The sequence below is a fragment of the Pituophis catenifer genome, unplaced genomic scaffold (assembly GCF_029215685.1).
Source record: "Pituophis catenifer annectens isolate HBS135680 unplaced genomic scaffold, rPitCat1.0.hap2 SCAF_10, whole genome shotgun sequence".
Taxonomy (NCBI): domain Eukaryota; kingdom Metazoa; phylum Chordata; class Lepidosauria; order Squamata; family Colubridae; genus Pituophis; species Pituophis catenifer.
In genome coordinates this window covers 20,259,867-20,276,612 of record NW_027256890.1, presented here as the reverse complement: position 1 = coordinate 20,276,612, position 16,746 = coordinate 20,259,867, and the positions used below count along the sequence as shown (strand labels likewise).

At 48.1% G+C, this 16,746-nt stretch overlaps 1 protein-coding gene across 1 annotated transcript; it reads right to left on the bottom strand.

The window, feature by feature from the left end:
- Positions 1-1,076: 1,076 nt before the first annotated feature.
- HCN3 (hyperpolarization activated cyclic nucleotide gated potassium channel 3) lies at positions 1,077-12,725 on the bottom strand. Its single transcript, XM_070951571.1, has 8 exons — positions 12,259-12,725; positions 7,857-8,286; positions 6,758-6,919; positions 5,446-5,664; positions 4,589-4,735; positions 3,636-3,876; positions 3,234-3,398; positions 1,077-2,164 (listed from the first exon to the last, which is right to left on the bottom strand). Exons 1-8 carry the CDS (start codon positions 12,723-12,725, stop codon positions 1,077-1,079), a joined length of 2,919 nt encoding a protein of 972 aa, XP_070807672.1.
- Between the last annotated feature and the right edge of the window lie 4,021 nt (positions 12,726-16,746).

The window sequence follows — 16,746 nt, the reverse complement described above, 5'->3', positions numbered from 1 at the left end:
AAATCTTAGCAGGGAAATTGGCAAATGCTTTCAAGTAAGAGTGTTACCTGAGCCAGGGGATTCTGGGAAATCAAAATCTGGTCAGTTATTAGGGGACATTTTAGTCTGGCTTGGTGCAAAAATCACGCTTATGGCCACAGGTACTGGTATAATGCCCCAATGACAAAAAAATATGTCATCATACGAGCTCCTCCTGGCATTGTGGAGTTACAGGTAGTCCTCAACTTATGACCACAATTGAGCCCAACATTTACTTTGGACGGTCACCAAACAAACTGTTGTAAGTCGAGGACTAGCTGTATCGGGGAAATTTAATGCAAGTTTTTTTTTTCTTCTTCGCCCTCCGTTATGGAGGACAAAGATGGCAGAGAAGGGTGTTTTAGGGATGGGGCAAACGAAGTCCATATTCCCCTCCCTCTCGGGCGCGGAACCGGGGTTTCTACCGTTAACGCACACTCTCACAAAACATCTTGAGGTGGATATTGCAGAAGTGTGGGGGCGAGAAGAGCGGAGAGAGAGAGGTCACTACGTCGATTATCTGGTCGTTAAAAAAATATTCCTAAAGGCAGGAAAAAGGCAGGAGGGGGCCCACGAAAAACACTCGTTTCGGAGCGTCCGCTATAGTTAACGGGGAGGCCGCTTCGGTGCGCTTGAAAACAGACACACCAGAGATCATCTTTGCTCAGGATTTCGACTTCTCCTGCTAGATCGGACTTGTAAGATGGTTGCGAAGGAGTTCGCCGTTCGACTTGAGGCGTAGGCAGACGGCCCCCTCGGGGAAGGGAAGGACACACTTGTGAGCCAGCGTTAAAAAAGCCGATGATGGACAAGTCGGCGTTTCCTTCCCTCGAGGGAGCTTGCTCTCTGAAGAAACCAACTTTGACTCTGGCGGCTTTCTGGTCCTCTTCGTAGGATCTCCGCGTAGGAACAATTCCTAGTCCCTCTCCAGCAGACTTCTGTCAGGCCCGGACCTCTGCCCTCAGGATTGCACTGAGTGTCTCTTTCCTTGCCCCCCAGATCATCCCCCAAGGCCTGCCCAAGAAGGGACTGGTGTTGACCCTGTGTTGACCCTGGTTTCACATGTGAGATGGCAGCTTCGGTTTCGCAGTGTTGACGTCAGGACTGAATGCTACAGAACCCTTACGGGATGAGGCGGTGCTGTGTCGCGGGACAGAGACAGGTGACTGGGGGGTCGTGGCCCCGCTCACTGACCGGCTGGACCCTGAAGGGGCCTGCTGGGAGGAACCAGGCTGTCCGGTGGTTCCCGTGCTTGGTTTCCCTAGCAGGCCAGGAACCGACGGGGAGGAACGGTACGTGACGTTCCTGGCTGATTTCCCCGCCTGCTGGGAAGACCCCATGTCCGAAGGTTGGGTGAGCCGGTTTGGCAAGGAAGGCTGAGACGCCGAAAGCGGCCGGACATCCTGCGTAAGACGCCCCACCGAAAGGCCCTGCGAGCTCCGATGTTTGACCATCTGCTGAGGCTGCAGGAACAGGGAAATATGGGACCCTGTGGCCCGAGAGAGACTGTAGTGCAGAGTTCGTCCTGGCGGGACGGATGCGCTGTGTGCTGCCTGCTGCAAGAGGGATGTGGATACCGACGTACCCCGAGTTTCGGATAGCTGAGCCTGGCTCATCCCAGGGATGGGGTCCCTCTTCTGAACGGGCCGCGAAAGGGTTTGTCCTTTGCCCATCGTACTTTCCAAGGGGAACGTGCACTGAACCATGGGAGAACACGGCGAGCCAGCGGCAGGTGTCTGCAAGTGGGACTGGGCCCCTGAGGCAGGCGAGCTGACGGAGGATGGCCGGGAACCCCCCAGGCTGGGTTGGGAGCGACGGGGATGGCGCAGGAGAGCAGCCGAGTCGGGGGAGAGAGGGCTGGAGATGGACGAAGGGGGAAGGAAGATATGTGTCGCCAGACTTTGCTGGTGGGTCAGTGCGATGGCCACACTGGTGGTGGCGGCGGCAGTCTGCAGCGGCGCATGGACAAGGGGCTCCCAGATAAGTGGTTTGCCACTCAGTTCCCGACCGGCAGACATGGGCTGGAGGTCCTGGATGTTGTGTGCCATGTCTTGGTCGTGTTTGACGATCTGCTGGATGATCTCATTGTTGACCGTGCTGGAACTGTGCTCCGCTCTCTTCCGCAACAGGATGGAGTTCTTCTTCCCTGCAGGTGGAAGTAAAACAAGGTCAGAGACCACACAGAAGTGCGGACAAAATTTGGGGAGTTGCTTGATATGGAGGTGAATCACATTGGCAGGAGGAGGAGGAAGAGGAAGAGGAGGTGGAGGGGGAGGAGTGTCAACTCACAAAGCATCCCTGGCCTGCTCTCGAGTTGCCATAGGCCAGGGGGGATGGGAAACCGGCAAAATGGCATGGCAGCCAAAGACAGATGCACATTCCATGCTTATCTCTCTCAAGGCTGTATCCCAGGGTTACCCACAGCAGCCAGAGGGGAGTGACCTCTACAACCTGCAAAATTGCTCCGTTGGCGAATGTAATTGATGACACACATCCTGGGGGGAGGGGCAAAACAGGGGCATAATTGGGGCATAAGTTACGTAGGATCAGAGCTGACTTCACTTTGGAACGTGCCGACATGAAGCTCCTAATAAATAACTGGATTTCTTTTGAAGCTTGGCTTGAGGCTCATGATTTAATTAGGGCATCCGTTGGAACCCTGACGAGGAGGAGATAGAGAACAAGGAGGAGACGAAGAAGGAGATGGGGATAGTAAACAAGGAGGAGAAGAAGGAGGAAAAGGAGGTGAGGATGGAGGAGAAGGTGGAGGAGAAGGAGGTGGAGAAGGAGACGGAGATGGAGGAGACAAAGAAGAAGCAGATGGGATCAGTGGGAAAGAAGGAGAAAAAGGAAATGAGGATGAGGAAGGCGGTGGAGGAGAAGGAGGAGATGGAAATAGAGAACAAGGAGCAGAAGAAGGAGATGAGGATGGAGAAAGAGGAGAAGGGGAGAAGAAGGAGAAAGGGATGGAGAAGGAGGAGGAGAAAAAGGAGAAGAAAATTTCTAAGACAGCTCAACAGTTGAGATCAGCTCAGGGCCAGGTTGAACATCCCAGCTAAGATCCCTTCAACATCTATTGGAAGACCCTTCCCCCCAGAGGCCTCCTTCAGTGGCTTTCATTTGTTAGGACTTCACTGATTTTTTTTTTTGATGAGTCTCATGGGCCCAGTAAGACAACCTATGGGTCTTGTAGTCCTCCATTCCCCCCCCCTCACCTATCCGGTCCAACCTATCCATGGCCACGGTTTCAAAGGCTCGCCGCATCATTGGGTATTCCTCCAGGACTTCGTTGAAGTTGTCCACGGAAAGGGAGTAGAGGCGGCAGTAGGTGTTGGCTCGGACGCTGGCCGTGCGCCGGCCCCGGGTCAGAAGGCAGATCTCTGCAGGGGCAAAAGGAGGAGGAGAGAATGACAAGTCACGGGAGCTCAATTAACTCCTAGTGATTGTCCCAATCCCTCTCTCTCTCTCTCTCCCTCCCTCCCTCCCTCCTTCCCTCTCTCTCTCTTTCTCACACACACACACTTACAAACATGTCACATTTGCAAGGACCAAACCTGTTTGCAAGCCCCCCTCAGAGAACGAATTCAAAATTTCCCTCCCGCCCAAGAAAAGCTTACCACCAAAATAAGATCCGTCCGAAAGCTTCATTTCCTTAGAGCCCCGGGTCAGGATGCTAACTACACCATGTTGTATGAAATACATCTTTTTCCCGACCGTTCCCTCTCGGATGATGAAGTCTCCTGGCTGGAAAACCTCGAAGCGCAACTTGGTCAGCATCGCCGTCACAAAGTTGGGGTCGGCGTTGGCGAAGAGAGGCATGTTATCCACCAGATTCCGGCAGTTGAAATTGATGATCTCCTGAAGAGGGGAAGGAATCCGAAGGAGAAGGGAAAAAAATAATAATAATAATCAGGAATTGACAAGAGGAGAAAAGGCTTTCGATAGGAGTGAGTGGACGCTATAAACTCCACCAAAATACACCTCAACTTACAACAGTTTGTTTAGTGGCCATTCAAAATGACAACAGCCAACAGCAAACAAACTCCTGAAGAGGGGAGGGAATCCAAAGGAGAAGGAAAAAAAATAATAATCAGGAATTGACAAGAGGAGAAAAGGCTTTCGATAGGAGCGAGTGGATACTATAAACTCCACCAAAATACACCTCAACTTACAACAGTTCGTTTAGTGGCCATTCAAAATGACAATGGCAATGGGAAAAAAGTGACTTTCTTCTTAACGACCGTTGCAACATTCCCCCATGATTGGCCCAGACGGATTCATAATTACGACGGTTACAGTGTCCCGGGGACTTTTGCGACAATGTCAACGGGGAAGCCAGATTCAATTAACAACCGTGTTCCTAACCTCACAACTTGCAGGGATTCACTTAACAACCAGGGCCAGGAAGGTCTTCCAACGGGGCAAAACTCGCTGAACAACGGTCTCGCTTAGCGAACAGAAATGTTGGGCTCAATTGCGGCCATAAGTCGAGGGCTTCCGTTAGCCTTAATTCTAACGTTATTGGAGTGGTTGTAAGAAGCGTTAATTGCCTCTCCTTTGTGGTATTTACCTCTTTAAGGGGTTCGCTCAATTCTTCCAAGATATTCTCTTCGTCAAACATTTTGCCCTGGTATCGGTGTTCGTAATATTCGTGGATCCGTTGACGTGTGTCGCCCGGTAATTTATGGAAGGACATGTATTGTTCCACTTGCTTATACTAAAAAACAGAGGAACAGAAATCAGCCGGGAAAAATGAAGAAATAATTAAGAAGATACCAGAGTGGGCAGAAACGGACAGATTGACATTAAAAATGAAACAGAAAGAAGGATATAGAACATTATCAAACACAGAATCTATTTTATCAGTGGTTGGGAAAAAAAGGGGTGGCGATTAAGAATGTAATATATATTGTTAAGCAAATGTAATTAATAAAAAATTAATAATAAAAAAAGAAATATTTTAAATTCAGCCAAGAGAAATATCTCCCCAAAGTAGATCTATTTCTCTACTTATCTACTGTGTTTCCCCCAAAATAAGACCGGGTCTTATATTAATTTTTGCTTTGAAAGATGCATTAGGGCTTATTTTCTGGTTAGGTCTTATTTTGGGGGGAAATACAGTACTAAACGCCTCCGACTGCTGAGGATCTTAACTGGAGCTTATTTTTGGGGTAGGGCTTTTATTACGAGCATCCCGAAAAATTATGCTAGGCTTTATTTTCCAGTTGGGTCTTATTTTCGGGGAAACATTCTGGTCTAGTTTTGTTTTGTCTCCATTCATTTTTTTTTCTTTTGGATTTTAATCTTCTGAATAAAATAAAAACCGAAGCAAAAGTTTGGGAAATTTTTCTCTCCATCTCGCCGGAGAGAATCAGAGGCAGAGACAAGCCTTAGGATATGGTAACAACGTGGTGTAAATATTCTCACCTTCTCCTGGTATTGGCGCCGAGAGGAGTCCAGGGACTGGATAAGGGCGGTGGCGTGGCCGATGAACATGGCATAGCAGGTGGCGCCCACAATCATGCTCAACATCGTCAGCCACACGTCAGTCATGCCCTCGGGCGCCTGCTGCCCATAGCCGATGCACAACATGTGACTCATCGCTTTGAACAAAGCGTGCGAATATTGCTTTCCCCAAGAGTCATTCTGAAGGACACGGAGGGAAAAAGAGTGGAACTCACCGGTGAGGTTTTTTTTAAAAGATCTTCAGTGTTGTCCCACAAAACCTGCTTTGATGCCTTGGTGCCTTTCAAACTTGGCAACTTTTAAGAGGTGTGGACTTCCAATTTCCAGAATCCCCCAACCCTCTATTGGAGGGGAATTCTGGGAATTGAAGTCCACAGCTCTTAAATTATGCTGACTTGGGGAATTCTGGGAATTGAAGTCCAAGTTTGAAAAACACGGAAACTCTTGAATCCACATTCTTTGGGTAGAAATTGTCAGCCCTTCCTTCCTTCCTTCCTTCCTTCCTTCCTTCCTTCCTTCCTTCCTTCCTTCCTCCCTCCCTCCCTCCCTCCCTCCCTCCCTCTTCCTTTCTCTCTCTCTCCCTCTCTCTCCTTCCCGCTTTTTCCCTCCCTCCTTCCCCTCCTCTCTCTATACCAGTGATGGTGAATCTTTATTTCCTCAGGTGCCGAAAATGTGTGTGCGTGCGTGACAACGCACACACGCATGCCAACACCCATAATGCAATGCCCCCCTGCAGCCCTCTCCCCACGCTCTCCACACCTCCTGCGCATGTGTGCGCAACCCACATTTTGGTGCTAGCAGGCCTCCCTGAAGCCGCCTGGAACCAAAAGCAGGGTGCGGGGGCTGCTGCACCCCTCCACATCCACGCATATGTGCGTGAACCCCCCCACCCCCCATGCATGCACACACGACACCCCCACCCCCTCATATGCGTGCATGTCTCCTGGCAGAGACCCAAAAATCAGCTGACCGATGGGAGGCACGCGGGCATGCGTGGTGGAGCTGATCTGGGAGTCAGCTCGCATGCCTGCAGAAATGGCTCCACGTGCCACCTTTGGCACGCATGCCATAGATTTGCCATCACGGATGTATACGATAGAGAATCAAGGTTAGAAAAACTTGAGTTTCTTCTTCACCCGCTCCGTCTTTCGGCGTGAAGCTGTTTTTTTCATAACCGCTATCTCTCTGATCTGCTTTGCAGAGTTATCCGGACTCTCTCCTGCTCATCCCGGCCCATTTTTGTCCAACGGATGTAGGAGGAGAAAAAACTTACCACCATGTGGTTGATGGAAACCCAACAATCTTCGGGGAAGTCTTGCAGCATGGGAACCAAGAATTGTAAGCAACCATCCCAGTGACACAGGAGAAGCATCATTCCAATGAGATTGAAGATCCGGACTACGGCACTGGCCAGGTCATAGGTCATGTGGAAAATCTGGGAAGGCAAAGAGGAGGCGGTAAGGTGATCAAACCTGGGATTCTTTCCGTAGACCTTGGCCGCTGGATGATGTGTGGACTTCAACTCCCAGAATTCTGGAAGTTGAAGTCCACACATCGTCCAGCGGCCAAGGTTAAGAAACACTGCCGTAGACAGACTCCAGATAAGCCTCTGATATGAAACCTTCGTTCAGCATCTGGTGATTGAATGAGTGGGCTTTAAAAAAAACAGTTCCCAAAGTTATGGCTATTGTTGGGCCTAGGACTAGCGATTTCCTGCTGGCTTCCCCAATGACTTTGAAGCCAGTCAAGAGAATCACCCAGGATCCTTGCTTAATGGTGGCAATAGATTGACACCACTAAGCGATGGAGGTTTACAACGGCTTTATGGCTATCATGGTGTGAATTGCCAAGTGATCTGACCTTGGCTTCCTGAGTCATTAAAACACACAAATTGTCCCCAAAACCTCTTTTATTTCAACCGCACCGTACCTCCCAGATGGCCCTTTCTCTGCCTTTGATGCAGAGCCCTCGTCCGAGCCTTCCCCAGACTCCAGGACTGGCCCATGGTCCTCCCCAGCCTCCTCACTGTCTGACCCTGCTGCCAGCTCCGCAGGCTGCCGGCGGACCACAACACCAAGGACGAACGATTTCCTGCTGGCTTCCCCAATGACTTTGAAGCTAGTCAAGAGAAACCCAGGATCCTTGCTTAATGATGTCAATAGGTTTTCCATCCCTAAGTGATGCAGTCTTATGAGGTTTACAACTGCTTTATGACTTGCATTGCTTACTTAGTGACGGAAGTTCAGTTGTCGGCCAACGACTACCGATAAAAATAATAGATCACTGTACCAATGGCATGTTTCCTATTTAAAAAAAAAAGGAACTCTACCTTTTAATGTGAGTATCTAATATTTTTATTTATTGGGTATTACCTCTTCCCATTGGTGAATGTAACGGATGAGGCGCGAGAGACGGAGAAGACGAAGCAAGCTAAGGATTTTTGTGAAACGGACGATACGCAGGGCTCGGGCTGTTTTATACACTTCGGAATCCACTTGGGTCTCCAGATCTACGATGAGGAAGATGTAATCGACCGGGATGGAAGAAATGAAATCCACCAGAAACCAGCTCCTGAGATACTTCATCTTAATGGTATGGGGATCCAAAATGATCTCGGTGTTGTCTTCCACCACGATCCCCGTGCGGAAATTCAACACCAAGTCGGCCAGGAAAAAGGTGTCCGAGAGGACGTTGAAGACGATCCAAGGAGGCGTGTTCTCGTCCTTGAAAAACGTGATCCCCACCGGCAGGATGATCAAGTTGCCAACCATCAAGAGCAACATGATCAAGTCCCAGTAAAACCTGGAAGGGAAGAAATGGGCGGGATCGGTCAGACGCACCTGAACGAGAACCTCAAACTGGGTTTGCTATTAGCCATGATGATGATGATGATGATGATGATGGAAACCCCCAAACAGAGCTTCAGAAAAAAAGCCTCCAAACAGAGCTTCAGAAAAAAAGCCTCCAAACAGAGTTTCAGAAAAGAAGCCCCCAAACGGAGCTTCAGAAAAAAAGCCTCCAAACGGAGCTTCAGAAAAAAAGCTCCCAAACAGAGCTTCAGAAAAAAAGCCTCCAAACAGAGTTTCAGAAAAGAAGCTCCCAAACAGAGCTTCAGAAAAAAAGCCTCCAAACAGAGCTTCAGAAAAAAAGCCTCCAAACAGAGTTTCAGAAAAGAAGCTCCCAAACAGAGCTTCAGAAAAAAGCCCCCAAACAGAGCTTCAGAAAAAAGCCCCCAAACAGAGCTTCAGAAAAAAAGCCTCCAAACAGAGCTTCAGAGCTAAAATTCATCTCTGGGAACAACTGATTGGGGGTATTCCGGGAGGCCGATCCACCTGCCAATCAGCTTTTTTCTTATTTTCCTCCCCAAAAACTAAGGTGCGTCTTATACTCCGGTGCGTCTTACACTCTGAAAAATACGGTATCCACCTTCACACGGACAGATGCTGGATTCCTCAGCTCCGTTCAAAACCTTCCCCAAAGAACTCCATTCCAAATCTCCAACTTTTCTATTTCTTTTTTTCTTTTTAAATCAACTCTACTCTTTCTTGAGTGAGATACGAATCCGGGAGAAAGAATAAATCTTCTCCCCGCCCCCCTTTGCTCGCTGAACAAAAATGAACGCAAAAGCGACCAAAACGAAGATCCTAAAACAAAAAGAGAAAATAAAACGGGGATCGACTATTATTAAATCTCAAAAAGGCCTCTCCTGATTTGTTCTCACAGGCATCCATCAACAGCTCAACAGCTTACTGGCACGGACCTGGCTGAGCGTTGATTATCCAATACAGATCATGATGTAATTCACTCGTTTAATCATACACCTCGAATCCTAAAGTCCGAAAAACCCCTATCTGATTCCCGCCAAGCCATCTGTCCCCTGATCAATGTACAAGCCGGGAAAGATACGGAGAGATTAGAGCAAAGGATTCTGGGAGCCAAGCCAACTATTTCAGCTTCTTTATAGGACCGCGAAATCCTTCTCGCATCCAATCTATGTTTTTTTCTCTTGCTTCATCTGAATGAGAACTTTCTGGTCCATTTCTCCTCGCTTGGTAAAAGCCAGCCCAAGCTGGCCTTGCCTCTTCAGTTTTGCAAACAGCTCTGATTTTAAAATGCCGTGGTCATTTACCACGCTTGGAATTATGCATCCAGTTTTATGCATCCACGATATTTTAAAAAAAGGATGTTGAGACTTTGGAAAGAGTGCAGAGAAGAGCAACAAAGATGATTAGGGGGCTGGAGGCTACAACATAAGAAGTTGCAGGAATTGGATACGTCTAGTTTAATGAAAGGGACACGGTGGCTCAGTGGCTAAGACACCGGCCTGGACCTCACTTACTCACAGCTGCTGACCTTAGCTCAGAGGCTAAGACGCTGAGCTTGTCGATCGAAAGGTCGGCAGTTCAGCAGTTCGAATCCCTAGTGCCGCATAATGGGGTGAGCTCCCGTTAGTTGTCCCAGCTTCTGCCAACCTAGCAGTTTGAAAGCAGGTAAAAAATGCAAGTAGAAAAACAGGGACCACCTTTGGTGGGAAGGGAACAGCGTGCGCCTTTGGCGTTGAGTCATGCCAGACACATGACCACGGAGACGTCTTCGGACAACGCTGGCTCTTTGGCTTTGAAACGGGGATGAGCACTGCCCCCTAGAGTCGGGAACGACTAGCACATATGTGCGAGGGGAACCTTTACCTAGTTTAATGAAAAGAAGGATTAGGGGTGACATGATTGCATCTTCCAATATTTGAGGGGCTGCCACAAGGAAGAGGGGGTCGATTTATTCTCCAAAGCCCCTGAAGGCAGGACAAGAAGCAACAGATGGACACTAATCAAGGAGAGAAGCAACCTCGAATTAAGGAGAAATTTCCTGACAGTTTGTCGTAAATCGAGAACTACCTGTACAGGAAGGACAGGAAAGAGCAAGCTAACCCCTCTAACGCTGGTGATGATGACACCATCCATATCCAACCTGCTCAACTAGACTCTGCCCCAAGGACAATCCACACAACCCAAGTAAACCATTTCCCCCAGACCCACACCAGCCGAAAGGAAGAGGGCGACAGGAAGGAGAAAGAGGGCTGGATAACCATTCCCGGCGGCTCCTCCATCTTTCCCGAAGCGTGACCTATGGGAATTGTAGTGTGCCCAGTAAGGAGGTTGCACAAAGAGCAACCCCCCCACTTTATATTGCCTTAGTAAGACCACACCTAGAATACGGCATCCAGTTTTGGTCGCCACGATGTAAAAAAAAGATGTGGAGACTCTGGAAAGAGTGCAGAGAAGAGTCAACCAAGATGATTAGGGGACTGGAGGCTAAAACATATGAAGAACAGTTGCAGGAAGTGGGCATGTCTAGTTTAATGAAGAGAAGGACATAGGGAGACATGATAGCAGTCTTCCAATATTTGAGGGGCTCCCCCAAAGAAGAGGGAGTCAAGCTATTCTCCAAAGCCCCTGAGGGCAGGACAAGAAGCAATGGGTGGAAACTCATCAAGGAGAGAAGCAATTTAGAACTAACTCCTGACAGTTGGAACAATGAATCACTGGAACAACTTGCCTCCAGAAGTTGGGAATGCTCCATCACTTTTTAAAGAAGGTTTTTAAGAAGAGACTGGACAACCACTTGTGTGAAATTACCATTTCCTGCCTGAGCAGTGGGTTGGTCTAGGAGAACTCCAAGATTGTGGTGGAGGAGCCTGGGTGGTGCAGTGGACTAAACTACTGTTAAAGTAGTATTTAGCTGCCAGCTGCCTGCAATTACTGCAAGTTCAATTCTCACCAGGCTCAAGGTTGACTCAGCCTTCCATCCTTCCGAGGTAGGTAAAATGAGGACCGGGTTTGTGGGGACAATAAGCTGACTTTGTATAAAATAGAACACAGCTTTGGGGGGGAGGCAAAAAGCCCTACTAAGCAGGTATATACAAAAGTATGAAGGCTATTGCTTAAAAAGCATTGTAAGCCGCCCTGAGTCTCCGGAGAAGGGCGGCATATAAATCAAACTAATAAATAAACCTGAGATTTTTAAGAACAGCCTGGACAAGCATTTCTCTGAAACGGTGTAGGGATCTCCTGCCTGAGCAGGGAGGTTAGACTCAAAGACCTCCAAGCTCCTTTCCAACTCAAGATTTGAAAGATTTTAAAGGCGCCCGGATAGCTCGGCAGACTAATGCATTGTAATTTAACTCCAGCTGCCTGCAATTGCTGTAAGTTCGAATCTCGCCAAGGCTCAAGGTTGACTCAGCCTTCCATCCTTTCTAAGGTAGGTAAATCGAGGACCCGGTTTGTGCGGGGCAATAAGCTGACTTTGTATAAATATATACAAAAGTACGAAGGCTATTGCTTAACGCACTGTAAGCCGCCCCGAGTCTCCGGAGAAGGGCGGCATATAAATCAAATAAAAAGAAAGAAAGAAAAAGAAAGAAAGAAAGAAAGAAAGAAAGAAAGAAAGAAAGAAAGAAAGAAAGAAAGAAGAGATTGGACACCCATTTGTCTGAAACGGCACAGGGTCTCCTGCCTGAGTAGAGGGTCGGACTAGAGGACCTCCAAGGCCCCTTCCGACTCTTGTTAATTCAATGCAATTCTAGTCGAACAGAACTTTCAGCACCACGGATAGCGCCGCCGGCGACGGCGGCGCTATCCGTGGTGCTGAAAGTTCTGTTCGACTAGACAGCCGTTCTTTTAGCCCAGTCAAAGTCGGGAGCCCGGGGAGTCCTCTCCTGTGGGGGGGAGTGGCGCATGGGCCTCGGAGTCCTTCCCCTCACCCCCCCCCCCACCCTACCTGAAATCGCTGTAGGGATGGATGATCCAAAACCCGGCCGATTTGACCCGCTGCTGCTCCATCTCCACCGCCTTGTGGCTGCCAAACATGCGGAGGGAGAATTTGTTGACCGCCGGTTGGAGGAGGGCGCCCAGTTGCCGCTGGACGAAGGACCCTCCGGGATCTTCGGAGCCCGAAGCCGCGGCGGCGGCGGCGGCGGCGGAGGCCAAGTCGGCGGCCACGATCTGCTCGGCCACGCGGGCCGTCGCCATCTCGCCCTTGGCCGCGGCCGTGGAGCCTTTGCGAGTGGGCGGCTGCGAGGAGCCGTCGCTGGGCGGGCGACCCCCGGCTTCGCCATCCAGCAGAGGAGGAGGAGGAGGAGGAGGAGGAGGAAGAGGAGCCTTGCGGCCGGGGGTCTCCGGACCCTGGGAAGAGCGTAGGGCCGCCGGAGCCTCCGGGGTCTCGGCGGCGGAGGAAGAGGCGTCCATGGCGCTCAAGAGGGCCCTTCAAACGCCCTTGCTCCCTGGCATCGCGGGGGCATCCCACCCGTCGCCACGCGTGGATGCCCGGGGGAAGCCAGGAAGGGCGCGGCGGCGGCGGCTCAAGGGCCAGGGGCTCATACCCCCGCCCCGGACGAGCCCCCCCCCACCCCCCTTGGCTCAACCCCTCCGACGAGAGCCAGGCAAGACCAGCCCTGCCCGAGCTTGTCTTGCCCACGCACACGCGCGACGGGCAGGCAGGCAGGCAGGCAGGCGCCGCCTAGTGGGTCAGCCGCCCTCCCTCCCCACTTCCCCCGGCCTTTGGGACCCGAGCGGGGAGGGACAGGAGCGGGACGGAGCCTGGAGGGGAGGCGGAGTGAAGCGATGACGGAGGAGAGCTCTCGCTCGCTCGCTCGTTCTCTCTCCCCCCCCCACCCCCGGTGGGGGCGTCTCTTGGGTTGAGTCTGGCTCTGGAGTCGGCTTCGAGGGCGCCCTGGCGGGAAGCTTCGGTTCCTTCCTTCCTTCCTTCCTTCCTTCCTTCCTTCCTTCCTTCCTTCCTTCCTTCCTTCCTTCCTTCCTTCCTTCCCCTCTCAAGCCCAGGCCGTTGGTCTTTCACACTCCTGTCTTCCTGGCTTTTGGCCATCCGTTCCTCCCTCTGCACTTCCTTGCTTGTGTCCCTTCCATTTCCTTCCTTCCTTCCCTTTCCCTCCACTTCCTCACTCATGCCTCTTCCCTTCCTTTTCTTTCCTTCGTTCCTTCCTTCCCTCCACTTCCTCACTCATGTCCCTTCCTTTTCTTTCCTTCGTTCCTTCCTTCCCTCCACTTCCTCACTCATGTCCCTTCCTTTTCTTTCCTTCCTTCCTTCCCTCCACTTCCTCACTCATGTCCCTTCCTTTTCTTTCCTTCCTTCCTTCCCTCCACTTCCTCACTCATGTTGCTTCCCTTCCCTCCTTCCCTTCCCTTCCCTTCCCTTCCTCACTCATCCCTTCCCTTCCCTCCCTTCCCTTTCCCTTCACTTACTCATTCATGTCCCTTCCCTTCCTTCCCTCCACTTCCTCATTTATGTCCCTTCCCTTCCTTCAATCCAGTTCCTCACTCATCCCTTCCCTTTCCCTTCACATCCTCATTCATGTCCCTTCTCTTCCTTCCCTCCAGTTCCTCATTCATGTCCCTTCCCTTCCTTTTCCTTCCTTTCCTTTCTTTCACTTCCTCATTCATGTCCCTTCCCTTCCTTTTCCTTCCTTCCAATCACATTTGGCGAATGGAATGGAATGGAATGGAATGGAATGGAATGGAATGGAATGGAATGGAATGGAATAGAATAGAATAGAATAGAATAGGTAGAGTAGAGTAGAGTAGAGTAGAGTAGAATAGAATAGAATAGAATAGAATAGAATAGAATAGAATAGAATAGAATAGAATAGAATAGAAATCTTTATTGGCCAAGTGTGATTGGACACACAAGGAATTTGTCTTTGGTGCATAAGCTCTCAGTGTACATAAAATAAAAGATACATTTGTCAAAAATCATAAGGTACAACACTTAATGATAGTCATAGGGAAACAGTCAATATAAATCCTAAGGATGGAAGCAACAAGATTACAGCCATACAGTCATAAGTGGGAGAGGAGATGGGTGATAGGAACGATGAGAAGATTAATAGTAATAGTAATGCAAACTTAGTGAATAGTTTGACAGTGTTGAGGGAATTATTTGTTTAGCGGAGTGATGGCGTTCGGGAAAAAACTGTCCTTGTGTCTAGTTGTTCTGGTGTGCAGTGCACTATAGCGTCGTTTTGAGGGTAGGAGTTGAAACAGTTTATACAATAAAGAATTGTACCTATCTTCTATAAGAGTTGTGAAGATAGCAATGATATTTCTTAAGGTTGGGAGGGGTTTATTAAGTTTTCTCTAATCTTGCCTAATTTTTTGCCACCTCTAATGCATTTCTTCTGAGTCAGCAGAAATTTAGTTCCTCTACAGAACATGCTTTTATGGACACACAAATGGAAGAAAATATATATATATCCATGTAACCACAAATTTACAAACCTATCCTGAATATTTGTGGCTCTTCCTGTAAACAGTTCTGTTCTACCGTTACAATTTTTTTTGCTGTTGTTGTTCCAGTTACTATTTTTTGCCCAAACGGAATATGTTACTTATTTTACAGATAATCACCTTATTTATTTTTTTTTCTTCTCCCAGCCAAAGTGTGGTAAGCTTAAAAATAAACATTTCCTAAGCATCACGGGACGGGCTCTTTGGTGTCGTTTTTCTGGATCCCTTTCAAGAGTTGTTGTGTCTGTGGATGGATTATTTTAAATCCAGGCTGCGTCTGGGGGCCACGGGGCATCAGCCAACAACTTGTTCAATCCTTATTTAATGCTTTCAAATCCTCTTAATGAACGAACACCCAAGGAACGGGCGACGCAATTGGCGGAAAAGCAAAAGAGCCTGTTTAGAAAAAATAGAATAGAGTAGAGTAGAGTAGAGTAGAAGAGAAGAGAAGACTGGAGTAGAGTAGAATAGAAGTAGAGTAGAGTAGAGTAGAGTAGAGTAGAGTAGAAGAGTAGAGTAGAGTAGGAGTAGAGTAGAGTAGAGTAGAGTAGAGTAGAGTAGAATAGAATAGAATAGAATAGAATAGAATAGAATAGAATAGAATAGAATAGAATAGAATTAGAGTGGAGTGGAGTGGAAGGGAAGGGAAGGGAAGGGAACGGAGTGGAGTGGAGTGGAGTGGAGTGGAGTGGAGTGGAGTAGAGTTGAGTAGAGTAGAGTAGAGTAGAATAGAATAGAAGGAGTGGAGTGGAATGGAATGGAATGGAATGGAATAGAATAGAATAGAATAGAATAGAATAGAATAGAATAGAATAGAATAGAATAGAATAGAATAGAATAGAATAGAATAGAATAGAATAGAATATTTTTTTTTATTGGCCAAGTGTGATTGGACACACAAGGAATTTGTCTTTGGTGCATAAGCTCTCAGTGTACATAAAAGATACATTCGTCAAGCATCATAAGGTACAACACTTAATGTTGAGGGATCTATCTATCTATCTATCTATCTATCTATCTATCTATCTATCATCTATCTATCTATCTATCCTGAAGGAGGCACAATCTTATTCTTACCAGTCACAATGACCGATTTTATTCCTTATTTATTACATTTAGAAAATAAATCGGTTTAATTGATCAAACTTACATAAATTAATAAGTAAATAGTAATATCTTTTTGATGGAAATTAAGGATCTGTCCCGCAGGAGTTGCTAATTGTATTACCTTCCACGCGTGGGAAAGTTGCTTTTGTTAATATATTTTTTTTCCCCACGTGGAACGTGGTGCCTGGGAAGGGGCGTGGCTCGAGGGGGGGCGTGGCGGTGAATTTTCCCCGCCCCTCCATTCAATCGCTAGAGCGAGAGAGCCGAGGCGGAGGTCACGTGCTCCAGCTCAGTCCTGCCTCTACTGCGCATGTGTGTTTGTTTTTAAGTAAAATAGACAAATGGTTTCGCTTTTAGTTGTCGTTGTGGATTTTTTCCCCCGTAAAATTTATATTTTATCTTTCAAGGGCAAGAACCCTAAAGGACGTGGGCGAAATATAAGGAGCTCAACCCAAATTGTAAACAAAATATTTAATTTAGTATTAATATTTATAATATTTATAAGCAAACCAACTGTCTCATTTGAACCCTATAAATCAAATAAAATGAAATGAAACATGAACCCTGAGCTATAAATATTTTCCTGTTATTGCCCCCCCTCTCTTCCCCTCCCCCACCCCCAAAATAGAGAGAAAATGAGATATTATTGGCCAAGTTTGATTGGACACACAAGGAATTTGTCTTGGTGCGTATGCTCTCAATGCTTTAAGTGTTGTACCTTATGATTCTTGAAGAATGTATCGTCTTTTTATGTACACTGAGAACATATGCACCAAAGACAAATTCCTTGTGTGTCCAATCACACTTGGCCAATAAAGAATTCAGTTCCGTTCTGTTCTATTCTATTCTATTCTATTCTATT

Coding starts and splice junctions, on each gene's coding strand:
- HCN3 (XM_070951571.1), bottom strand. CDS start 12,725: ATGGACGCCTCTTCCTCCGCCGCCGAGACCCCGGAGGCTCCGGCGGCC. Junction 8,287..12,258: donor CATCCCTACAGCGATTTCAG/GTAGGGTGGGGG, acceptor CTTCCCTTCCAG/GTTTTACTGGGACTTGATCA. Junction 4,736..5,445: donor GGCGCCAATACCAGGAGAAG/GTGAGAATATTT, acceptor TCTGTTTTTTAG/TATAAGCAAGTGGAACAATA.